This window comes from Equus quagga, chromosome 21 (genome assembly GCF_021613505.1).
Source record: "Equus quagga isolate Etosha38 chromosome 21, UCLA_HA_Equagga_1.0, whole genome shotgun sequence".
NCBI classification, from domain to species: domain Eukaryota; kingdom Metazoa; phylum Chordata; class Mammalia; order Perissodactyla; family Equidae; genus Equus; species Equus quagga.
In genome coordinates this window covers 16,300,053-16,326,856 of record NC_060287.1, presented here as the reverse complement: position 1 = coordinate 16,326,856, position 26,804 = coordinate 16,300,053, and the positions used below count along the sequence as shown (strand labels likewise).

General features: G+C 35.4%; 1 protein-coding gene across 1 annotated transcript in view; it reads left to right on the top strand.

Moving 5' to 3' along the window:
- Window positions 1-26,804, top strand: part of TMPRSS15 (transmembrane serine protease 15) — a 128,468-nt gene that overhangs the window by 59,288 nt on the left and 42,376 nt on the right. The window contains exons 15-19 of the mRNA XM_046648334.1: window positions 5,109-5,198; window positions 7,735-7,860; window positions 9,936-10,076; window positions 22,322-22,432; window positions 23,759-23,891. Coding sequence (XP_046504290.1) covers window positions 5,109-5,198; window positions 7,735-7,860; window positions 9,936-10,076; window positions 22,322-22,432; window positions 23,759-23,891 — 601 coding nt within the window. The remainder of the gene's footprint in view (window positions 1-5,108; window positions 5,199-7,734; window positions 7,861-9,935; window positions 10,077-22,321; window positions 22,433-23,758; window positions 23,892-26,804) is intronic.

Here is a 26,804-nt window from a genome sequence, read left to right as displayed (position 1 = left end):
ATTGCTGCCCTGTGACACCAGCACAAATAATTTAAATGTGGGGACTGTATTGAGAACACTTTAAAAAAGGAAACTTTCCAGTATACAAATATCATGCCAATTTGCAACACAATTGGGATAATTCTTGACTAGATACCTACTAAATAAAATAGGTATACACAAAAAGAAAGCCGCATTTCAGGCGCCTAACTTATTTCTTTGACTATTAAAACTAGTTAAGAAAGAAAAAAACAAGCTACAGTTTTAGCTATTATAATAGTCATTCTTTATTTCCACAGTTTTGCTCTATTTGACCCTTGATAGGCCATTTTCCATTTCCAACGACAAAATAAAAGTTAATTTGGAGTTTCATAGGCATGACATTATACTTAGAGCTAAATAGTCTACTTTTAGTTCTTCATGTAGAAATGACTTAGTACCTATCTACCTCTCTTGTAATTGGTGGCCATATTCCAGTAGAGCTGCTTGCCTCTTGTATCATTGGTGTGAGTTGATATTCAAATCCCTAAAAAAATTAACTGCACTCAGTCTCAATGTATTTTTTATTGCAATTCTATTTTGTTTTCATCTTTTTTACCTTTAAAGCTAATAGCTTATTTATTAGAGCTATCATTGGCTATATTTCTGTTAATTACAAATAAAATTTAGGCCACAACGCATGAAAATTTGAACTTTATTGTCATAAATGTAATAATAATGTTAACATTATGGCTGGTCACTATAACCTGTTAATGGAAACATAAATTTTCATAAACTGAACACAAAATTTTCATGGGAAATTTCATTTTATATTACAACCTAAACTTTTTAAATGTTATCTGTAATACTGTGGGACCATGTATTACTAGGATGATAAAAAATAATTGCTGATTTTAAAAATTAGCCACTTTCAACATATTCAAAAATCAATGTGAATTACATCTCTTGTTTCCCTCAGGTAAGAGTACCAGTCAAAAATGTATTTTTACCATATCTTTATTTCTTGTTTCTTGTTTTATCAAATATATCTTTAATTCAAACCCTCTTATTGTAAATGAAAGCTGGGCTCTCCTCCTTTCCACCTGCAGTAAATGCCTTTACATTGACGCATGTTCATGGATGGCAGAGGCTTAAGTATGTATTAAAAATGACATCCACAAGGAAAATATCTATCCCTGACAACAACTTTGCAAAATACCACATGTTATGTACATAGCATATGTAGTGAAAATCCCCATTGGCATAGTAAGAAATTAACCAGAATGCAAGACTTTGAGAGAACAGCTCCAAGAAAAAGAAAAATGAAAGAGTTTAACAACTGTAGATGAAAAGAGTTCCCAGTACCAATTTAACTCTTGTTCTCTGGGTGGGGATGGTTTATCTAATGACACAGCACGCTTGCGACATCCTGAATTACATTTAATGAGTCTTTGGCGCTTCTGTTAAGAAGCACATGCTACATCTCCACTATAACACCACCACCATTAAAATAAATTGTGTCATCGTATTTAGAGTGGCTTAAAGTGCTTTCCCAATTCTTTGCAGTCATTTATATACAAAGAGTAAATGATATATCTTATCAGGCCCAGGATGAGAGATATGTTACTGGTCAGTTATTTGATATAAAATTATATTTGAAATACATTTAGAAAAGTACTTCTTAAGTATTTTAAAAGAATGAATTTTCTAAGGCTTCTGTTTAGTGGAGAAATGCTAAGTAAACTGCCTGCCTTGGTAGACGTAACAGTTATACTCAATATTTTGGTTCTGGTCGTGTGTTTCTTACAGTCCTACCTACTCATCTACAACAACATAATGTACTGTTAAGTGTTTGGTTATGTGAAAGTTCAATGTTCTCCAAAATGTTGGCTATTCCCACATTAAGAGTATTTGAGTTTGAAATTTTCCTATTCCTTGAAGAGAAGATGAGAATGATGGTTAAAAATCAATAACAAAAAGAAAAAACCCTGCTAATCACACTGGCCATGGCTAAATTTGTGAAATAGGAAGATCTGATTCTCCAGTCTTCAAACTGCAGTGTTGTTTTTGTCCCTGATGTTACATTTTTCCCTTCTATGTTAGTTTCATCGAGAATCAACGGAAGCATTTCACGGCACCCAGATTTATTAAAATTAAATGAATTGATGTATGTGGGAGTTGAGGAGTTGTAATAGATCCTTCTTCAGAAATCTTTGCAAGACAATTAGTCACATCATCAAGGAGTGTTTGCCTCAGAGGAGCAGCTGCTGTGACAGCAGACAATTCCCTCAGCCTTTCCCTCAGCTTTCCCAGTGGAGACCCGCCCTTCTTCCCCATTATCACTCTTTCTTTGGTTCAAATATCTTCTTTAGCACCCTCTGTACAGTGCTTTCTTCCTTCTAGATCTATCCATCATTGACCTTACTTGTTAGTACTTTTGCCTACGTTCACTTCGGTCCTGCTTCTCCTTGTCTATACCTATTAAGTATATGCGACAAACCCATCAAGTGCCACTTATTGAAACTTAGTCTAAACCCTGCCTATGGCTTGGACCAGATAGTGGAAATGATTAAGAGTTTAATCAACTCAGTAGGAGACGGTAATGTTCTGTGGAATGAGTTTGAGATTAACTGAGTGGAAGTCTTGACTTTGACACTACTGGATGTGTACAGTATTAGCAAATGACTGAATACCTCCAATGCTCCGATTTTCCATTTAAAATTGAAAGAATAATAGTACTTACCTAATCCACAAGTTTGCATTGAAAATCAGTACTGACTATGCCAGGTAATGTGTAGGCACTTTTCTTTTATTTTCTTTTTCTTTTTTTTAAGAATGGCACCTGAGCTAACATCTGTTGTCAATCTTCTTTTTATTTTGTTTTGTTTTTTTCTTCTTCTCCCCAAAGCCCTCAGTACATAGTTGTATATTCTAGTTGTAGGTCCTTCTAGCTCTCCTGTGTGGGACACCACCTCAGCATGGCCTGATGAGTGGTGCTAAGTCTTCTCCCAGGATCCAAACCAGGAAACCTTGAGCTGCTGAAGTGGAGCATGCAGACTTAAGCACTTGGCCATGAGGGCAGTTGCAGCACTTTTCATAAGTTATGTCTGATCTATACAACAATTCTGAAAATCTCTAATATCTATCTGTGTTTGAGAAAACCGAGTCTCAAAAAGACAAATAGCTAACTCAGAGCAACAATTTTAATTCACCAGCTCCAAGACGTCTTTTTTTATATACCATGTTCTCTCCCCAAATGAGACAATGTACCTGGAAACACTTTGCAAGTGATAAGGGTTTATAGAGGTTTTATTATTCTTGCTAAATTCATCCAGGTCGGGACATGCCTGGCCCAAGAGGGCGCATAAGGTGGACTGGGCCCTACCACCTTACAGAACAAGATAGATTGACAATGATATTATTGTCGAGCCACAGCACCTGCCTCTCTGTCCCATTGTATACATCATGAATTCAGGTCTAAGAGGCTTATTACATACAAACTTGGAAGGCGCACATGAATTTCAAAGGATCCTCATAAATAAGGCAGAGGACATTTAAAAGAGGGATCAAAGAAGAGCATATGACTGAAGGCACAGCTGTAGGTGTAGAGACATTTAATTATCTCTCCTATAATCTGATATCTATCTTATTGAGATTAAATAACTTCAGTATCATCTGCCTTTAATATAAGGAAAAATACATATTTATCCCAGTTTTATATATTCTTAAAATTAGATTATTTGTATTCTTTTGATCTTAAATGTAACATAGTAATAAAAATGAGATAAAGTTGGGATACTCAAAGTAGTTGATGAATTATTACGTTTCTTCAGAATTTTCTTCTAATAAGTAAGAAGATAACTATAAAGTAGGCTAAGAATTCCATAAGGTTAATCTACCTACTTAAAGCACCATACTCTTAAGTGGAAGATCTATGCTCTATTTTTCTAGTAAATTTGCATTAACCCGAGTCCCAACCTGACTCCTGGACAATGTTGGCTAACAGATCAGTCTAGAACAGTTATTTGGCAAGTGGGGTTTCAATTTGCCTCCTGTTGCTGACAGTCAAATACCTCAATATACAGGAGGATTAACCTTTCTTTCTACTGGAAAGAAGAAAGTAAAGAGAAGAAGAGAAAGAAAACCAGAAACGGCAGATTTAGTGATTTACTAGCCATTCCCATAAGAGAGTGGCAGATATAAAATTTGTCCTATTATAAAGATCCTTTGTTTTTTCTACAGCAGGGCATTGATACCCTATTTCATGATGTTTATTTGCAAAGATGCTCAGCAAAAGTGTCTCCTTGCCCCCAAAATTTTGGACTGCATACTATCATGTGTGCCGCACACTATTATACCCTCTTGGAGATTGGCAAAGAACATAAGAATATCTAAGGGTTTTTTTTTTAAATTACTGTAATTCTTTATTTTTTATTATATTCTTTTAATTTTTATTTTTTATTGCAGTAACATTGGATTATAACATTATATAGCTTTCAGATGTACATCGCAATATATTTCTAATTCTGTGTAGATTACATCATGTTTACCACCCAAAAACTAATTATAGTCCATCACCACACATGTGAGCCTAATCTCCCCTGTTGCCCTCTCCCCTCCCTCCTTCTGCTATGGTCACCACCAATCCAATCTCTGTTGCTATGTGTTTGTTTGTCATTGTTTTTATCTCCTCCTTGTGAGTGAGATCATATGGTATTTGATTTTCTCCCTCTGACTTATTTCACTCAGCATAATACCCTCAAGATCCATCCATTTTGTCACAAATGGCCAGATTTCATCATTTCTTATAGCTGAGTAGTATTGCATTATGTATATATGCCACATCTTCTTTATCCATTCATCCCTTGATGGGCAGCTAGGTTTCTTTCAAGTCTTGGCTATTGTGAATAATGATGCAATGAACATAGGGGTGCAAGAATATCTGTTTTGAGAATTTCTTCAGTAAAGAGACATGTTAACCTGTATTTTTCCCTTACTTGAGTTGCAAGGTTTTCCCTTACACAACTTAAAAATTTGTCTGTCAAAACAAGTATTGCAAGAAATATAATTGGAAATTTGTTGGTATATAGTATTATCTTTCTGAAATAAACATTATCTTACTAATGAGTTTTCATTGCTTTCCTTTTCAGCGGACTGTGGAGGACCTTTTGAACTGTGGGAGCCAAATACAACCTTCACTTCTATGAACTTTCCCAACAACTACCCTAATCAGGCTTTCTGTAAGTCATTTCTTTTCCAGGCCATAAGAAACAAATGTCTACATCAAGGTTAGATTCCTCTCTTGACACAGCCAAGCGGATTCTAAACTTGCCAAACCGGGATACACCTACCACATCTATGAGATTGCTTAATACAATGATAACAACAAGAATAACAGTAATAATAACTAACTTTTTTAGAGCACTTATTTCATGCCAGGCACTGTGCTAGTGCTTAACATATATTATTTCAGTTAATTCTTACAGTAATTATTTGAAGCAGGTGCTACTACTGTAATTCTCAATTTAAAAAGTTGAATAAAATCCAATGAGTCAGCGTTACTCCAGACACTGCTTTCTGAATCACTCCCTTGATTATGCATAGTATGTCTACAGTGCATATTAGAAGTTTGCAATTCGATAGAATAAAGTCAGTGGAAAGTATAAAAAGTAAAGAGCCAACTGTGACATCTACACTTTTTGTAGATATAGATGAGTGTCAGTAAAGCAGGCAGCTAGAGTAATGTGATTAGATTCTCAGTGAAAAGATGAAATAATAAGCAAGACAAAAAATCTGAGGCTAGAGAGGACTAGTTTGCTATAACTGCACAAAGCCTATCTCTAGGTCAATATTTCTAACATGAGAAACTTAGAGCTGCAGAGAGATTGCAGTAACATACAGATTCCCCAGCCCATCCTACACAGATTCCACATTAATAAGTCTGGGAAACAGACATGTTCCTCCCATGGTGGTACCTGGTCAGCACAGCCAATTTAAATGGAGAATTTGACCAGTGAAAGAAATGCTCCAATGACAGTGAAAAATGTATTGTTAGAAAATGTCAACTATTCTTCCTTGAAATGATCCAGAGATAAGTTAAGTATCATTTTCATAGGAGAATAAGTCACTATTACAGGGAGATATCTGATCCCAAAAAAATAAACAGCCATTAATCTAATTTGACTTGTATGGGGAACTAGAGATTATCATCTCTACTTTACATTGAAGATATCTTTCAAATTTATCACTAGAACAAAGTAATGATCTAAAAAATACAGAAATAAGTGCAAAATTCCGAGAACAATTTGGAGAAATTTATTAAATGTATTGATTTATTCAACAAATATTTCTTGAGCACTTTACTTGTTAGGCACTGAGTAAGTCAAGAGAAAGCAGACATATTGCAGTCTAGATAGAGATTCAGATAAGTTGTCAGGCATTACAAAATGTCCAAGGTACTGTTATTAAAAGGGCAAAAGCAGGATGCTGTGGAGGGATGTGAGAGATACTTAACACGAATGTTCTGAGATAGAAGATCTTGACTTTTTCTTCAGTGTCCAAGCAAAATTCAGTAATGATAACAAATGAAATTGGAGGCATGAAGGAATTTCACACCATGTTAAGCAGTTTGGATTTTATTCTGAGAGCACTGGGGAGACTTGGAATGGTTTACAGGAAAATAGTGATAAAATCAAGCTTGAGTTTTAGATGGATCCATCTGGCTGCAGGATCAGAGATAAGCGGCAAGGGAGCCATCAGCATCACCAATTAGGAGATGAGAAATAACAGACTTGAACTCAGATAGTGGCAAGAGAGACTGAGAAGTAAATGGAATTCAAGGGATATAGGAGGTGGTATTGACAGATCTTGGTGATTGATTGGATGTTGTAGGAGAGAGAAGGGCAAGAAAGATACCAGGGTTTCTGGTGGAGACCACTGTGAGTGGATGATTAGTAGTGCCATTTACTGAGATAGAAAGAATAAGAAGGGTAAGTTTAGGAAAAAGATAATTCCGTGTTCCCTTTAATACATGTTGGGTTTGAGATATATATATAACCATAGACAGTAAATAATTGGATGAATTTATCTGTTTGTTAAAAAAATGCAGAAAATACTTAGAAGTCATTACTATATTGATGAAATGATCTTCCCTAAGAGTGAATGAGATTGCTCATACAGAATGAGGAAGGGCCCTAGGATAGAATCTGAAGACTAAATTGTTTAAGGAATTAAGAAAGAACTGGAATGTTTATTGATACTAAGGCTAATAATTTTGTTTTGGTTTGATCTTTTCCAAAATGAGCTACCAGCATACAACGTGTGCAAATAAAGATAATAATTACTTAAAAAATGTTAAAGTTTACTTGCCCTACAAATTACATTTTAATGACCTCATTTTCCTCTAACTGTAATCATGGAAAATAAAACAAATGTAACTAGAATATTAATATCTTTTGATAGTCATAAATTTCAGATTGTAGGAGTAAAAGTCTATTTGCAAGCTTTGATTGAAATATTCCATTTTAGATAAAGAAGACAAATTCAATTATAGTAAGTTATTGCGAATTTAATTGAAATTTTACTATAAATATTCTTGACCAGATCAGTATATTTCCTCATACAAATATAAAAAATAACTTGGAATATTGGTTTTTATAAAATGCAAAACGATCTTTGAAAGTGATCAGAAATTCTCAAGAACGTGAAGCTTTTAACAAGAATCAAAAGAATTGTGCTCTAAATTAAACAAATGTGTTGTTCTTTCTTACTTCTAAGGTGTTTGGAATTTAAATGCACAAGAGGGAAAGAATATACAACTTCATTTTCAAGAATTTGACTTAGAAAATATTGCAGATGTAGTTGAAATCAGAGATGGTGAGGGAGATGATTCCTTGCTCTTAGGTAAGTCTGCAATCTAGTGTGAAAGTTGAATGGCTCAAGATGTTGGACTGGTGGAGAGAGCATTTCTTAATAAACGTAATCACTCTTTCTTTTATAACTAGCAGAAATGAAAACACAACAGTAGAGTAACATGTCAAATTTTATGTGGAGTCTTTAATATATGGAGTATTTGCAATGATGACGGAATAATTTTCTTCTTGAGCATTCTTGGCAAACCAAAATTAATGTTCTTGATCATTACCAGCCAATACCAGCCAATACTAATTCACTACAATAAGCATCATACCTTGGAGAATAAGAACTGAGGACACCTTTTATGCAATTTTCTATGCACTCTGTGTACATCAGATGTCCAAAGATAGCTATTAAATCAAGTTTTATTTCACTTCAACCTAACAAAATAGTGTTTGTTATATAAAATTTTTAAAGAATTTTTATTTTATATTTTATTATCACTTTTTAAAAAAATTATAGTGAGGTAACTTTGGTTTGTAACATTATATAAATTTCAGGTGTACGTCATTATATTTCAATTTCTGTGTAGACTAAATCGTGTTATTATTACTTTGATTGTCTGTGTGTCTAGTACTAGCTACCTCTATATAAGTAACTGAGAATGATTCAAAAATTGACCAAAGTTGGTTTTTCCCTATTATCTATTGATCATTGATTTTTTTAAATAAATAAGGGGAACAGTGTACTGTTCTAGGGGAAATTATTGTACCTAGATCATAAAATACATGTTAATGTAATAAAAATCAGTCAAATATAATAGCTAGTATCTTAGTCAACTACTACCAATTTTTAAGAAAGAAGTGTGTTTTGATAAGTCATACATTAAATTATGAAAATGAGTAAAGGGTCAACTGGAATGCATGAAACAACACACTTTACAAGTAAAAGCGTTTTATCTAACTGTACTTTGGACTCATATTAATCATGTCCTATAAAAATCTGGGCAGATATCTATGGAATCAGGATACGATCACATGAATGCTGCCACCAACACGCGAAGACTCCAGAGGGCACTTTCTATAGCAACAAAGGGCAGGGTGGTAGAGAGAGTTCCCCAGCCATACTAATCCACCATCCCTTATGTGGGGTTCTTCAGCAAACTCCCACAAAGATCTAGAGTTCCAGCTTCCTGGGAGAGGATTTTGAAAGCCACCCACAGAAGAAATAAACAGTGAAAGTCTCTGTGAGGCTAGGAGGCTAGTGCTAGCAAGAACTGAGGAACTTCAAATTTGATTTTCCAATACACAATTATAAACACCTTTCAAGTAGTTCCCCCATTTTCAGATTACATTGCCCTAATAAAAACTTCAATGTCCTCATGATCTAAGAAAAATCCATTTTCATCATTCTACCTCTTAGTATCTACATCAATCGTTGAAAAGTAAATAAGAATCCCAAAAGAATCTCAGAATCATAATTTTCAAATTTGTGTGCAAGAAGTTCTTTTGAAACAGAATCACTCTGAAGGATTCCAATATATAAAATATTTAATAAGATAAACGTATTTTTAATTATCTGAGTCGTTATTGTTGAGTAAAGAGTATTTCATTATTTCTGAAACCCCCAAAGCCCAGAAATTAGTGCAAAAAGACCACCATTTAGGTTTATATTATCTGTCTCTAATTAATCCATCATTCAGATTAGGTTAATGATTCAACTCACAAAAAATATCAAATAAATTTGGACAAAAATTTACTAAAGGAGACTATAATTTCTGTTGTTCTATAAAGGTCTTTAAAAGCAAGTAAATAATCATTTTTCCAGGACAACATGAGCTTTGAATAGTAGCGATGTTATACCAGATGATATTATGTGTAATTCATCATTATAGACCTTCAGAAACCTGAAGTAATATTGGAAAAGGTCAGTAGAGAAGTTGATTTTCCTAGGAGCAGTGTTCAAAATGTAAAAGAATATACACGTTTATTTACATGTGCTGCTTCATGAGCAACCATGCTGCGTGCTGTGTTCCTCTAAAAGATGGAAGTGAGAAAAAAGGTATATTTCCTTCTAGATTCAAAGTATCGTCTCACTGGTGATCTTGTTTTCCTTTGGAGCAGCTGTGTACACAGGGCCTGGTCCAGTAAAGGACGTGTTCTCAACCACCAGCAGAATGACTGTGCTTCTCATCACTGACAATCTGTTGACCAAAGCTGGATTTAAAGCCAACTTCGCTACTGGCTATCACTTGGGGATTCCAGGTAAGCGCACTCGAGATTGCAAGTCACATGGTAACTTTTAGAGCAAAAAGATAAAAGATAAAAGCCTATAGTATTTCAACACCTAAACACGATTTCAATGTTTGCATTCTAAGACACTCACTCTTCCTCAACTTAGTAAAGATTTTCTTCCTTTCTGAGTGCATAACCACTGTCTGAGTTGGTTCAAAGCAGGAATCCACAATGTTTTTCACTTGTCTGGTGTGTAAAGAATCGTGAATTTTGTTCATGTAAGAGGCCATTTTAAACGTTAGAAGTGGGATACTTGGCACTCTGAGGAAGGAGGACTGTCTGTCATGTTCCCTCTGCCAAGAGCATTTTCAGAGAACAGCAGGGAGGCAGACGAGTGAGCTGTTTGGATGCCAACAACATCCAATTAAAAAATTAACATCATTAACTTCTTGGAGACAGCGGGGTAAAGCCACTGCCATGAAGGATGAAGGAATTTGATGCTGCTATTTACTGGCATGTACAACCTTCTTACTGTATACTTTTATTATATCTGTGACATAATCAACAAGAAAAAGTGAAATTATTTTTTAATTTTAAACAATTTTAAAAAATTCTTTGTTTTTGTCAAAATTGCATGCTCATCATGGGTATATCTGTGTCTTTATATTTACATGTAGAGGATGTGATATAACTCTCTGTGTTCAAGATTCTACAGAGAATTTTTTATAGCTTCCTGCTCCCCTGGACTATGATATTTCTCACACTGCTGCCCCACAGATCTGTGGTTCTCTCTAGGAGCAAATGTGTCAGGAAGACAGAATGCATGCTACTTCCTTCATCTATCTTTCCCTTCCACAGCAGACTGTGGTTGTTTTGTCTTTAACTAGAATGTCTGGAAAAAAGGTAGGGTTGGAACAGTGATCCTCATCTGGTCTATTTTCTAATCCCACATCCATCTGTGCAAATATCTGTTCCACCAGTCAGAACATACTTAGATCTTTGACTCCATCCCAGAAAGCTGTACACTTTCAGATTTACTGCAAATATGGATGTTGATCCATATCTTGTCCGCCCTCTGGCCCTGAAAGTAAGCCACAGCAATTGTTATTATCCAAGCTAGAGGGGAGAGAGTGGTAGTCCAACCAACTAACTGCCCTTCTGGATTTTGTAACTGGTTTTAGAAACAGCTGCTTGCAACTTGCAAGCAACAGTGACATGAATCAATCAAAATAATCAATTAGTGAAGTAAACAAACACAAATAGTAAAGTCTATGAAAAAAATATAGCGTAAAAGAAAAGGAATAAAGTCTTTGAGATCTATAGAAAATTAAAATTTGCTTAGAGTACATGAAAAAGGAGAAAATGTAGAAAATGACATGATTTGTAATGATTTTTACTTTATAAATTAAAATGATTTATTTTTAAATTATATTTATTTATAATTATCTTCTAAAGTAAAAAAAAGAAAATTTATTGACATGAAAATATCAATTGATGTTTTATATTAACGTAAATGTATATGTATAAGTATCTGTGTGTATGATTTTATTTACATGTATATACTGTATATATATATGAATATGCATATCTATAATTGGAAACTAACAGAAGAGAATTAAATCACTGATTTGGAAAATATTAATTAAGATAATTTTGAGACTACCATTTTGAACTGAGTTACTCTGATTCTCTGACTTGATAATTACGTTGCTACGGATTTTACTATGATGACCTTGTTTGTCTGCCAATGTTTTGTCTACTATTTCAGTTTCTTTCTCTTTGTGGTATACCTATTATTTTAATTCAACATTTGATTTAACTTATGTTAATCATTTGGTTTTCTGATGACACTTTTAAAGTGTAGATGGGTAATGGACGTAGATGAGGAAATTTTGGTAGTTAGTGTTTAGTACTAAGAAGAAAACAGATTTTTGGATGTGTATTGACTGATAAAAGCAAGCTAATTGATTCTTATAGTTACATAGAAAGTAAATGACATAATAAAGAATTTGGGTAATAATAGAACACAAAAAATGGTTTCACTGTTATTTTATTCTTTTTTTTTTTTAGGAAGATTAGGCCTGTGCTAACATCTGCCACCAATCCTCCTCTTTTTGCTGAGGAAGATTGTCCCTGAGCTAATATCTGTGCCTATCTTCCTCTATTTTATATGTGGAACGCCTGCCACAGCAGAGCTTGATAAGTAGTGCATAGGTCAGTGCCCAGTATCAGAACCAGCAGCCTCTGAGCCTTGGAAGCGGAGTGCGCGAACTTAACCACTACACCACCAATCTGCCGCCTTCATCATTACTTTTATACCTAAAATTATAACTCAATTTTTTTCTAAAAAATTAATACATAATTTTTAGCTCCTGATAGCTTGCTGAACACCTGCCCCCCAAAATGATATTACAATTTGGAAAACCATGGTCATCTTTGGGCAGAGGAGTATTCTGTTGAATCTTTACCACAACCAGGTTATTCTTTCTGATTTGATTGGAAGTCTTTGTTAATGGTGTGAGCCGCACAATTTATTGGTCAATTGCATACCTATTCAAAAACTCTGGCACCAAAATATCCATATTTCCACAAAAATTGCTTCACAAAAGCATGATCAGGAATGTAAAAGCAATAGATAAAGAGATGGAAAAATGTGCGCGTCTAATGGGCTTGCAGGAAAAAACACCAAACCACAATTTCAAAATTATAGACATTCCCAAAGGAAAAGAACCCATCAAAGCAAATAGTGAAAGGTGTGATGGGGAAAAAAAAATTATATACTTTCCGGATCTGACTAAAGTGACCTAAAAATCATGAAGTCTTACTATTTTCTATAAAAAATTAATAAGCAGGAGTTGGTGTTATAATATTTCCTGTTTAAATCTTTAAATTTCAGGAGGAAAAATTTCCAGCAAATTCCTAATCAGAATAAATATAATCATTGTTCAAAGGTGTTAAAAATCAGATCACCTTTATATTTTACTCATTTCATGATGAATACTTGAAAACAGTGGAGTGATATCTGTAAGTTTTTGAGGAAAAACTACTGCAATAACAAATAAATAGGGATCAGTACCATCTGTATTGAACTCAATAGAATTAAGTGCCCAGTTCTGCAGAGTATCTTAAAGTAGAGGAAGCAAATACCTAATAAGTATTCTACTGGAAGGGAAGGCCTCCCAAACTTTTGAAAGAAGTATTACATTTTTAAAGAAATAAAGATGAATAGTAAAACCCACAAACCTATTAAGAGAAAAAATTAATAGCTCTAACCAATAAAGCTGTGAACTTATCCATAAAATCTACAATTGAAATAATTATTGGGCATTCCACCATTTTCAAAAGAGAAAGTACCATGAAACAAAATTTTAGAGACATAGTAAGTCTTTAAACCAATATTTTAAATTATAAATGAGAGGGCAGGAAAGACAGGGAAAGATATGAATAGGTTGTGAAAAGGAAGACAGCAACAAATCTATTCCATCAAAAATATTACAGTTGCTAGTGTTTATTAGATTCTTATAATGAGATAAATACAACATCAAGGGTTTTGAAAAATATTACAATTTCTATTCAAGATAAAAACTAAAATAATTTAATTTATTGCTTCCATAAAATAGATACCAGATTTATGGTGTAGGGGTTGATATGTTTGCTCACCTTTTCGCTAAATTTTGGTGACTACTATTATGTTCTTTAGGAAATAAATCATTTAGAGAAAACTCCCTTGATTGGAGCTAGAATGGAGTCTTCCATGACTGTCACCGTGTGGTGAATATGCTGGAATGTGGTTTCACATTCCTCCTGGACATGGGACAGATGCTGCTGGGGAGTAGAAAATGGAGTGATTGAGTCGTCATTGGCACAACCTTCTCCCAGCGAGATTTTTACATGAAAAAAAAAAATGAAAACCAATTACACAAACAGGGAATTGGCAGCAGAAGATAATCAAACTGGTAATGGAAAGAGAGATTGAGCACACATATCTGTCTATATTGGTGCTCTGCTTTGGTGATGATTTTGGAAAAAAGCATAAAAGGGATATCACAAATTTTCAGCATTTATGTGCTTCATTATCTTCTGAGATATTTTAAGGACACCTTCCAAATCATTTAACTGAAATATAAAATAATTGTAAAAGGTACTTTTGTATCTCCTTTCTTTATCCCTTTTTTAACTTTTCCATTTGTGTTAAATTAGAGTATATGAAATATAGAGTTATTGAGATTGGTCTATAAATGTCACTTCATTGCTCTTTTCTGATGCTCAGAGTCTTAATTTGGGATTCAATAGTGCTTATCAGGCAACTGTGGAAGTGGCAGCTGATTTCATTTAGGGGTTTAGAGCCCTCCCCAGATTGTGTGGCATGTGCCTTGGAGATCCATTCAGTTCCATTTAAAACCAAGCATATGTTGACTTAATGAGGCAGGGCTCCAGGAGACTTCACAAAAAGAAGAGAAAATCCAATTCTGAGCAATATTTCTTTTTCCTTCTCTTACCCTGGGCATAAAACGATCAGAGATAGGACTTCAGAGGCCACAGAGAGTTAAACTTTTGCATTAGAGACTTCTTAGTGAAACTGAACTTGTATATGTTGCAAAATATCGGAATCCAGTTCATGCATGTAAGGAAAATTTTGAAAGAGTTTATTTACACCTCTCATCAGAATTGACAATTTCTATTCAGTATAGCAACAATATCGTTTTGCCCCAGTCAGCATATTTTCATCCAGGGCATTCATCTTACAGACACAAGTTAATTTTTCTGTTTTCATAGGGTATAACCCTAAAACTTTAGCTATAGCACAAAAATGAATGACAATTTTCAGATATTTACACATTTTCATTCATATTTTTACTTAGGTATCTAAATTTGTTTCCATTGACAAATATGGGCTTTTCCAGTTAAATATAGCCAGATTACACTAGTTAAGGAGTAAAATTATCAATAAAGTTGTCTATGATTAAATTATTGGCATTGAGACTTCATCTTTATATGACCTTAACAAGCTATGAAAACAAAGTGATGAGATAATTTAAAAATAACTAGAGGCGACTAACATGCTATAAGTATATTAAGAATTTGATCATGGATATGTAATTAGTGCTGTCAACTTTTTAAATAAATATAATATATATTAAAGTCTAGATTTAAAGTAGAATATATAAATATAAATACAAACACATGTATACCTAGTTTAAGCCCTTCTATTTTCTAAAGGAAAATTAATACTAGAAAGAGAAAAGAAGAAGTCAATTACAATATTAATGTTTGCTGGTAGAATGTGTAGTTGTCTTCGTCCATTTATCATCTCAATAATCTGGTTAAAGAATACCTGTTTGTGAAACAAATTGATAATTACATATACAAGAACCTCTCTAATAGTATTATGGTTGATATATGTAACCTACTTCTCCCATGGGGTAGTAATTTGTAGAAACCAGCCCAACCACGTCTTCCTTACAATATTTTTTTATTAAGGTAATTTAGATTTGTGTTGAAAAAATACAGACTTTTTCAAAGTTTAAAGTAAATTATGAAAATAGGTCCAATTATTGTTGTAAGATATGCAGAGGAAAGGATTAGGTATGATTTCTTGTTGTTTACATGTTATCTGGAGGGGAACGTAGCACAACCAGCACATGAAAGTAAGAATGTTAACACAAAAGTATCAGTGAACAAGATAGTTTTTAAATGTTATTATTCTTACTGTTAAGAGTATTAATTTTTGAGCATTCAATTATTCCTGTTGGTGTACTAAACATATTTCATTTTCTTTAACTTACCCTCATGATTCACCTAAGACATAAGCAGTATTTATTCCCATTTGTCAGTCAAGGAAACTGAGTCTCAGAGAGATTAATTTATTTGCCCAAAGTCAAAAATAATAAAACGAAAGTGGCTAAATTGCAGATCATACCAAGGTCATATGATTCCAGAGCCTACGTTTTAATCAACATTCAAATTCAAATAAGTAAGCTTTATCTTCATAGTTCATAGAATTAATTTCTGTTTTTCAAATCAATGGAGTTACCATCAGACAATCAATTGCCTAATTTAAAAATATATTTTTTGAAATAATACTTTTAAAGATTGCTTTATATTGTGTCAACTCTAGTAATGCTCATACTGGTTTTTGAGACATCTTGCTCATTTAACACAAACTAATTCACTTAACATTTAACAAATATCTACTGATTTCCTACTTTGTACCAGGCATTTTAAATAAGAGTGGCTAGAGTGGGCAGCTTTCAGCTTTTCACCATTGAGTATGTTGTTAGCTATGGGTCTGCCATGTAAGGCCGTTATTATGTTGAGGTACATTCCCTCTATACCCACTTTGTTGAGGGTTTTTATTATAAATGATGTTGAATTTTGTCAAATTCTTTTTCTGCATCTATCGAGATGGTCATATAATTTTTGTCCTTTGTTTTGTTAATGTGGTATATCATGTTCATTGATTTGCAGATATTGAACCATCTTTGCATCCCTGGAATAAATCCCACTTGATCATGGTGTACGTTCATTTTAATGTGCTCTTGAATTCAGTTTGTTAATATTTTGTGGAGGATGTTTGAATCAGGGATATTGGCCTGTAATTTTTTTTGTCATGTCTTACCTGGTTTTGGTATCAAGGTAATGCTGACCTTGGAGAATGAGTTTGGAAGTGATCCTTTCTCTCCAATTTTTTGGAATAGTTTGAGGATAGATATCAACTCTTTTTTAAATGTTTTGTGGGGTTCACTGTGAAGTCATCTGGTCCTGAACTTTTGTTTGTTGGGAGTTTTTTGATTACTGATCCAATTTCATTATTAGTAACCAGTCTGTTCAAATTTTCTTTTTCTTCCTGATTCAGTCTTGGAAGATTCTATGCTTCTAAGAATTTATCCATTTCTTCTAGGTTGTCCACTTTGTTGGCATATACTTTTTTGTAGTATTCTTTTATGATCTTTTGTAGTTCTGTGGTGTCAGTTGTAACTTCTCCTCTTTCAATTCTGATTTTATTTATTTGGGCCCTTTCTCCTTTTTTCTTGATGAGTCTGGCTAAAAGTTTATCAGTTTTGTTTAGCTTTTCAAAGAACTAGGTCTTAATTTTGTTGATCTTTTCTGTTATTTTTTAGTGTCTATTTCATTTATTTTACCACTTTTGTCTTTTGAACTCCATACCCAATTTATAAGTGATTTATCCACTACCTTTACTATATGTTTGCCTTTATCTGTGAGACTTTTTCTTTCATAATTTTCTTATTTCTCTTTGCTGCTTTTCTTTTCCACTTAAAGAAGTTCCTTTAACATTTATCATGAGGCCAGTTAAGTGGTGATGAACACCTTTAGTTTTCACTTGTCTGGAAAACCCTCTCTCCTTCCATTTTGAATGATAACCTTGCTTTATAGAGTATTCTTGGTTGTAGGATTTTTCTCTTCACGACTTTGAGGATATCATGCCGCTCTTTTCTAGACTGTAAGATTTCTGCTGGGAAGACAGCCGATAGTCTCATGGGAGTTCCCCTGTAATCTGTTGCTTTTTTCTTGCTGCTTTTAAGATTCTCTCTTTAATTTTTGATATTTTAATTATAATGTGTCTTGGTGTGGACCTCTTTGGATTCATCTTGTTTGGGACTCAGTGTGATTCCTGGACCTGGATGTTTGTTTCCTTCCCCAGGTTAGGGAAGTTTTAGGTATTATTTCTTGAAATAAGTTCTCTGTCCCTTTCTCTCTCTCTCTCTCTTCCTTCTGTGATTCCTATATGCAAATCTTAGATTGCTTTATGTTGTCCTCATTTTTCAAAATTCTTTGTTCTTTTTTCTGTTCAGTTTGAGAGATTTCCTCTACTTGGTCATCTGGGTGGTTGATCCATTCTTCTGTATTATCTAATCTGCTGTTGATTCACTCTCATAAATTTTTCATTTCAGTTACCATATTCTTCAGCTATGATTGGTTCTTTTCTATATTTTCTAACTCTTTAGTCAAGTTCTCACTGGGTCCATCCATTCTTCTCCTGAGTTTGGTAACCATCCTTATAACCACTACTTTGAACTCTTTATCAGGTAAATTTCTTATCTCTGTTTTGTTTAGTTCTTTTTCAGAGGATTTGTCTTGTTCTTTCATTTGGACCATGTTCTTTTTTCTCCTTATTTTTGCCTAATTCTCTGTGTTTATTTCTGTGTATTAGGTAGATCAGCTATATCTCCCAATCTTGGAAAAGTGGCCTTAAGTAAAAGATGTCCTGTGAGGCCCAGCAGCATGCTCCCGTCTAGTCACCAAAGTCAGGTGCTCCAGGGATGTCCTCCATATGGGGTGGGGCTATGACTGCTACAAGTGCACTGGTAGGCTGGGCTGGCTCCTGGACTAGCTGGCTGTGAGGCCTGGACATGCAGGACCACTGCAGGTACACTGGTGGGTGGGCCAGGCCTTTGGTGTGGCTGACTGCAAAGCCCAGCAGTGCACAATTGTTGTGGGCACACTGGTGAGTAGAGCCACACCCTCTGGTGTGGTTGGTTGTGGGGCTGGCAGCATGTAACTGCTGCAGGCATGCTGGTGTGCAGGGCACTCCTTCAGTCAACAGGCCAGAGGGGGGACTCCAAAATGGCACCTCCCAGCACTAGAGTCAGCATGGCTGAATGAAGTCACAAAAATGGCTGCTGCCGGTGTCTTGGTCCCTGTGTGGAATCCCAGTTGCCTCCTGACTCTCCAGGAGGCACTCCAGTCTTAATAGGTGGGTCTCCTTCATCTGTGGACTATGTGCTTTTCTATCTGGTGTTTTTGTACTGGTTTCTGTGTCAATGAATCTGTGCATGGTCCCTTTAAGAGTGAGTTTTCTTTTCCCTGAACTTCTGTAGTTTTCCTGAACACATTCCCTGTTGGTTTCAAAGACAGATGTTTTGGGGTCTTGACCTTCCTGTGCTGATCTAAGGGCTGGGGTGCCTAATGTGGAGTTGGAATCCCTCACTCTTCCAGGAAAAGCTCCACACATTAGAGATTGCTCCAGACCATGAAACGTTGTGGCTAGGGTGTGGTTTTCCCTCAGGAGGACCATATCTCTGCCTCTTCCACCTCTCTCAATGTTGTCCCTTGTTGTGGAGGCTATTTTCATCCAGTTTTCAGATCACCTTCAGAGGACATTATTCCACATGTAGTTGTAGATTTGCTGTGTCTATGGGAGGAGGTAAACTCAGGATCTTCTTAAGGTGCCATCATCCAACCTCTTTCCAAAATTCACTTTTAGGTGTTAAAATATACTATCAAATACAGTATCAAAACTTTAACATCATTTAATTCAAAGTTTCTTTTATCTCTGAATTCAAGCATAAACCTTGGCCCAATAACTTAAGATAGAGAAAGGTATAAATATTGTCTTTGACTAATTTTCTACTTTTTTCCCCTTCCATCTTCCCATAGCTCCAGTGTCAGAGGAGAGACAGACAGGAAAAAGCCTATCATCACTGTAGTTTTCCTCTGGCTAACAGTGGCTCCTGGCCAAATATTAGCTTTTATGTAGAAGAGTTATGAGTTCTTTGGAGTGTTCCTCTTCTCAACTTCCCCAAGACTACTGCACTGTAGGCATGGGTAATACTCTTCCTAAATGATCCCATATAACTGTTCTCAGCTCCTAATCCCCACCCCCCAGTCTCCATCCCTCCACTTCTTTGTGCTGGAGCCCACTTGTCCTGTCAGATAGCTGTCACTTAATTATCTTTCCAAGTGTCCACATGGCCAAAAGGAAACTCATGCCCTGCCGCACACATGGAGAAAATTCAGATGATTTCCACTACCACCCTCTCTTCTAGCCCTAACTATCATCAAGGGAAATTCCAGTAACTGACTTCTGAACTCATTATATAGGAAGTGAACAGCAATCTTTTTCTTCTTTTAAGAAAGATTAGCCCTGAGCTAACTACTGCCAATCTTCCTCTTTTTGCTGAGGAAGACTGGCCCTGAGCTAACATCCATGCCCATCTTCCTCTATTTTATATGTGGGACGCCTATTACAACATGGCTTTTTCCAAGTGGTACCGTGTCTGCACGTGGGATCCAAACCAGTGAACCCCGGGCGACCAAGAAGCGGAACTTGCGAACTTAACCGCTGTGCCACCGGGCTGGCCCCAACAGCAATCTTTATTTATGCAGCTATGTGCTCACAAACTTTAGGAAACTAAAGTCATCTGCCATGAAATTTTTCACTAAACTTCAGTTTAGTTTTGTATTTTTCAAAAAATGAGGCATGAAATCAATTTATTTGGTTTTGAACAGCATTCCTTGTTAGGAAATGGAGTGGATGGAATGGAATAGAATATAACAGAACAGACTAAGAGTATTTAATTCAGTTCCACAGCACATGCACATTAGTGTATGTCCCAGAGCATTGTTTAAAATCTACTTATTACTAAAGTAAAAAAACCTGAAAGCCCCTACGCTAGTCCTGTGGAAGCACTAGCCATTGTGATTCTGCAGTGTAATAAACTTTCAGCTGGGAAATGAAGTGCTGGCCTCCCTCTTTTAAGGCAACCCAATATGAATTTCTGTCTTGGGGCATCCCTTACTTGGTGCCTAGATCGCATCGTCTTTCCCTCTCTCAGAAGAACCTCCTCCTCAAGGACTCTATGCGGTATGTTTTTTCTTTTTTGTGAAGAAGATTGGTCCTGAACTAACATCTGTTGCCTATTTTCCTCTTTTTCTTGCAGAAGATTGTCACTGAGCTAACATCTGTGCCAATCTTCCTCTCTTTTATGTGGGATGCCACCACAGTGTGACTTGAGGAGTGGTGCTAGGTCTGCACCTGGGATCCAAACCTGCGAACCCCAGGCTGCCAAAGCAAAGCATGTGAACCTAACCACTACGCCACTGGGCTGGCTCCTCTATGCAGTATTTCTTACACAAAACTTGAATCCTTTTTTTTTTTGTTATAGCTGTAAATAGGTGACAAGTATTTCTAGCTGCTGGACCCGTTTTGGTATTTTTTAGTAAGTGTAGTATGGCTATTTAGTATCTCTCTTTAGAATGTAACATTATTTATCAATTCTCTGAGATTTGAGGCTACAACCTAGATTCTAAAACAACAGCAATGATTCTTTTTGAGCGCCATTACATTTGGTCATCATGAATTGAGAAAGTCTCTGTGGAGGTTAGTATAGTTTAGTCTGGAAACTATTTTAACTTGAATTGTGTCTCCTTGAAAACAATGTAGCAGTGTATAATTAAGATTTGCTAATAGCTTTCAAAATATAGGTTTCCCTATTCCTTATTTTTATCGTGTAAGTTTTTGCTTCCCCATATGGTTGTCCATGTGCCATGTACAGGAAGAGACGTTAAGCCTCTTTATTCTACCACCATCTCCATTCTCAGAGGATCCAAATCTCATGTGGCTCTCAACACAGATCCCAACATGTAGCTGATCCTCCTAAGTCATAATTAGAAAACATCTTAAGGGAAGCAAATGCTTCTCTCCCTGTGAGATGAGGGCTCTCCCAGGGCAAAACCCTTTAAGACCAAACAAACAGTTCCAGGACACAGCAGCACTCACTCCTTTCAAACAATGAATAGTTCCAGTAGGCCTCTTTTTGTACAACTCAAACTCTGGAAACCACCAACTGCCTCCAGATCTGCGCAGTTCCGTCCTTGTCCAGCCTGTTCATTTTCCTTCTGTTTCTTCATATGCCCACTACATCCCCATCACTCCAACCCTGCTTCACTTGTTTGGAGCTCCAGCCCCAACTTCCTTTCAAATTACTGCTATTGCAGAGTTTCCATTTCTTTATGACTACTTTTTCACACCTGACTATGCTTTCACTGAGCTCACTATTTCCAGCCTACTCCAACTTTGGTCCCAAGAGAAGGCAATTTCTACATTTCGATATAAAGAAAGTTTGGAGGTCTTATTTGGAAGGTGAAATGGAGAGATCTTTCTATGCTTGTGTAACTTCCCAATGGTTATTGCTTATGTGTTCATTTGGGTGGTGGAATTTGTCGAAGAGATTCTAACAGAGATTGTGAGGGAGGGGTGTATTCTAAACGTCTCAGCCATCTCTTGGAACTTCCTCAACTCTGCCTCAAAGGAGTGCCTAAGGTTTTATCTACACTCCTCTCAAGGCTTTGACGTGACTATCGTGGAGGCATTCTGAGCAACTAAGTGTATAGTCTTATTCAAGATCAAAGCTAATACAACCACGCACCATGGCAAAGGGCTGATGTTTAAAGGGGCAGAAATGGGATGGATACTCCAGACCTATCTATTTGTCATTTCTTTGTCCTATACAATAAATATTCTTTCCCCACAGAGCCCTGCAAAGAAGACAATTTTCAGTGTAAGAATGGAGAGTGTGTTCCACTGGTGAATCTCTGTGATGGTCTTCCACACTGTCCAGATGGCTCAGATGAAGCACATTGTGGTATGCTTTATTTTTAGGAAAACGCTTTATCACTTTAGCTTCCACATTTAGATTCTACAAATATGAAAGGAAGATTGTGAATGTGTTTATTAGGACATGTTCTGATGCTTTGTGATATGAACATCTCACAGCGATTTCAGCGCCTCTGTCTCCATTCTGGTTAGGAGAAAAGTTAACATGGAGGCCCCTGTTTTTTGTTAGTTTGTTTAAATTGGACTACATTTAATAACTTTAAGTCTAGGGTGACCCAATTCAGGTAGAAAGCATACAATACCACAGAGAGACAATAGCCAATACTAGGCACTCTAACGCCACTCTAATTGAGTATTATACTCAGTATATCATCTACATAGGGAGGCACCCTCATTCTTATCTATAAATCACTTTCTTAGTTTTGGTCCTTTGCACACTTGATTCTTCAGTATCTACTCCTTCTTCTGCCTTGTTTAGTCTTCAGTCCAGTCTCACTTCCAGATCTCTATAACATTATGAGCAATGGCTACTTTTACTGTCTCATTTTTATTTCTAAGCAAATATGTAATGCTACTTATTATGTGCCATAGACTGTAACTAAGTGCTATGAAACAATCTTCATGTAATAAGAATTAGCTCTGTTTTAGCCATGAGAACACTGAGGCTTGGAGAAGTTAAGTGGCTGCCAAAGATGATGCACCTAGTGAGGGCGAGCACTGTATTTTAAACCTAAGGCAGTCTAATTCTAAAGCCAATGCTCTTCTTCCTCTCATAACAGAAAAAAAATGTAAACAGTAATGCTAATTTATAAAATTAAAGTATGATGTTTTTAGGTAAAACTTTCATTGCTGATGTTTTACCTGTTTGATAAACTAGCTTAGCTTGGCCCAACCCCTACCTAGCCACTACTGGCCTGAAGATTCTATCCAAAATGGTTGTCAGATGGTGGGGAAGCTGATAGAATCCAAACAGGAAAAGAACACATGCAAAGAAAATCGTTCTGGAGAAAGAAGTAGAAAAAAATGTCTAAATTGTTTCTAAACTTGAGTTTTTTCTTTTAGAGACTAAATTTATAAGATATCATCTTCATAAATAAATTTTTTTTTTTGCTGTATTGATATTCAAAGGACTTGCATATCTCTACCTTTTCCACTTTCATAGCTATATGGTAGGGCAAAATTAACTCTATCCAATTTGTATTTTTCAACTCAGGGCTTTCAATGCACTCGAGAAAAATTACAATCACTCTCAAAGCTCTAAGTGTTAAGAAAGTTGCACATTTACTTTAGAATCCATCATTTACTTTTATCCACGTAGGTCAAAATGACCCTGTGTGTGATCTAATCTCTTTAGTGCGTCTTTTCAATGGCACAACGAGCAACAATGGTTTGGTGCAGTTCAGAATCCAGAGCATATGGCATGTAGCTTGTGCTGAGAACTGGACCACCCAGATTTCAAATGATGTTTGTCAGCTGCTGGGACTAGGGTAAGTCATTCTGCTCTGATCACTTTTAAGAGATTCTCAAGCTTTTTTATTGGTATTGAATTGGGTTTTTTAAGAAATTTAAAATTTATGGAAGTTATGAATTTAGAAAATACACATAAGCAAAAGGAAGAAAATGAAAATCTTAATTAACCCCAATCTCAAAAGACAACTACCGTGAATGGCATTTTTATAAATATTATATAAATACAATTATATAGAAATGTATTATAAAATCATACAAAATATTATATTCTGCTCTGTTTTGTAGCCTACTCACATGAGCATTTCTCATTATTATTTTCTATAGATTATAATTTTTTAAGAAAATGAAATATTCCATTTTATGCTGTATCATAATATATATAGCTAGTCACAAGGCCACTGCAGATAACATGCTTTTCTATATCTTTGATGCGTATTCACAATAGCTCTTTTGGAAATTTGTAGCAGTATAATTGTTGTAAGAAGAGATATGCAAAATTTCCAGACTTTCTCAAGAAGGGTGCAAGTGATAATTCCATATTAATGACTCACCAAAAATGTATTATACCTTCCAGTCTAATGTCATAATACATTACATCAAATATATAAGTTCACCATATTCATTTTTTATCTTCCCATTAGTCTCAAAAGTAATGAGGTGAAAAATGGAAGGTAGTAAGTAGTAATAATTTTTTTCTTTTAAGTTGTACAGTCGGTCAACTCTAATTCACCATTCTAGTCCTTTGGTATTCTTGATTTTGGAGATTTAACCATATTAGGTCACATCTGGTTATATTTTTGCTTATAGCACCATATTATTTGCCAGTTTGGCTTGTCATATTAAACTATGAAGTCTATAAATGTAAGAACCATGTCTATTTGATCCATTTTTATTGCATTGCTAACATCTAGACTTATCCTTGTCTCAAAATATAGGTGCTAATAAACATTTGTTGAAACAATAATTATTCATTACATATAAATATATATGAACATATAAATATGGATATTAACTATCTAAATGTATGCCAAAAGTTGTCCAATTATAAACCATTATCATTTTCTTTCTGTCTTGAACAAGGGAATGATTTCAGAATTTATTCTAAAAGATTGTATAAAGTTGCAAAGGAAAATAATTTAAGTCCAGATCCACACATACCCTCAGCTTTGGCAGTTATCCCAACCATTCATAGTTCATCAAAATCAAATGTAATTGATTGCTCTCCTTATAAAGGGTTCTTCTTTCCAACTGATTAATAATCCATATAAGAGAGTCCTCCAGCTATACATAGATTTTCAAAACTTATTTCAAAGTGTTTTTTTAACCCCAAACATAATTTCCACTAGAAATAAGATTAGTGCAGTGGTTAGGTCTTCAATGTAGCCCATAATAACTATTTAATTTCTAGTAGACTGGAGAGAACTATATTGTATACTAATCCCAAGAAAGTACCTAACCACCTCATATAGATCTTTTACTAAAGGAAAATGTGTTGAGGTCCCAGTGACAGTGTCAGAAATGCCCCACTGTAATCAGATTGAGAACTTTCAACTCCTCTTACTTCCTAAAATGCTGTTCATTCAGATGGAACTCCCCAGCTCCAAGATTCATCTAAGTGATGCCAGACTCATCAGGGAGGCAATTCCTATCAAGAGCCAAAGGAGGAAGTAAATTTCATCATCCATTATGTAAATAATCATCAATTTAGTTTATGTGTATTCATCAGAAACTTCCTGCACTTTCTATATATTATCCTTTTTATTATGCATTATGGCTTGTACTCTAACAAAAACCCTTTTAACATGAGGGCCTTTCAGACATAACGAATCTTGGAAGAGGGTGTTTTGTAGGGGGAATAACGTTTTTTGAGGAAGTGTCAACAAAACACTGAAACTAACAGTTGTTTATTCTCACTTCAAGTAAACCACTGGGTAAGTGACATTGATCCGGGGTACCTACTTTAACGTTGATTTTAGTTCAATAGCGAGTTTATACAGGTGAGACCCTAAGAAGTCATCTGCGTCCACTAAAGTTGCCCGTAATGCTGAGGAGCTGTTCTACGGACTCAGGGACTTAGTTTGTAAAGATTAGGCTAAAGAGATTGGTAACTCGACCTTATTTCCACAATTGATGGATCAGAATGCCCTGGATGACTGGACTTTCATTGCACAGGAGCTTGAGTTCCAATTCACTATCTTTCTAAGCATCACTATGTGATTATAAACATAGGAGTTCTTTCCATTGTGGTTTGGGAATCATAACTAAATTGTTTCCTGGAGGATACATGGGGTTAAGATGAATCATTCACAAAGATCGAAAAGATCAGCATCTTCTTTGACAGAAAGTTTTTAATGAATTTGAATGAAATATGTTGAGTGATAGCGTAATATAGATTCTTAAAATTTCATAAGAGAATGTATTGGAAAGGAAACATATATCTTCATTATTTTTTAACAGTTGCTAATATAAATATATTATTTTGATTACTCCAGGATCAGAAATCTAAGCATTAACAATGATGTCATGTCTAGTCCATGGATGAATAAGGCATGATTTTTGCTTTAAATGCTTATGTGGTGGAGAGAGACATATAAAAAGATAATTAAAATACAATGTGATAGGGGCTGGCCCTGTCACCGAGTGGTTAAGTTCACATGCTCTGCTTCGGCAGCCCAGGGTTCAGATCCTGGGCGCAGACATGGCACAGCTTATTAGGCCATGTTGAGGCGGTGTCCCACATGTGACAACTAGAAGGACCCACAACTAAAATATACAACTATGTACTGGGGGGATATGGGGAGAAAATAAAAAGCAGGGGGAAAGAAAAGAAGATTGGCAACAGTTGTTAGCGCAGGTGTCAATCTTTGGGGAAAAAAATGTGATAAATACAATGTGCTATAGGAGAAGCTGCTTAATTTGGGCATGTCAGG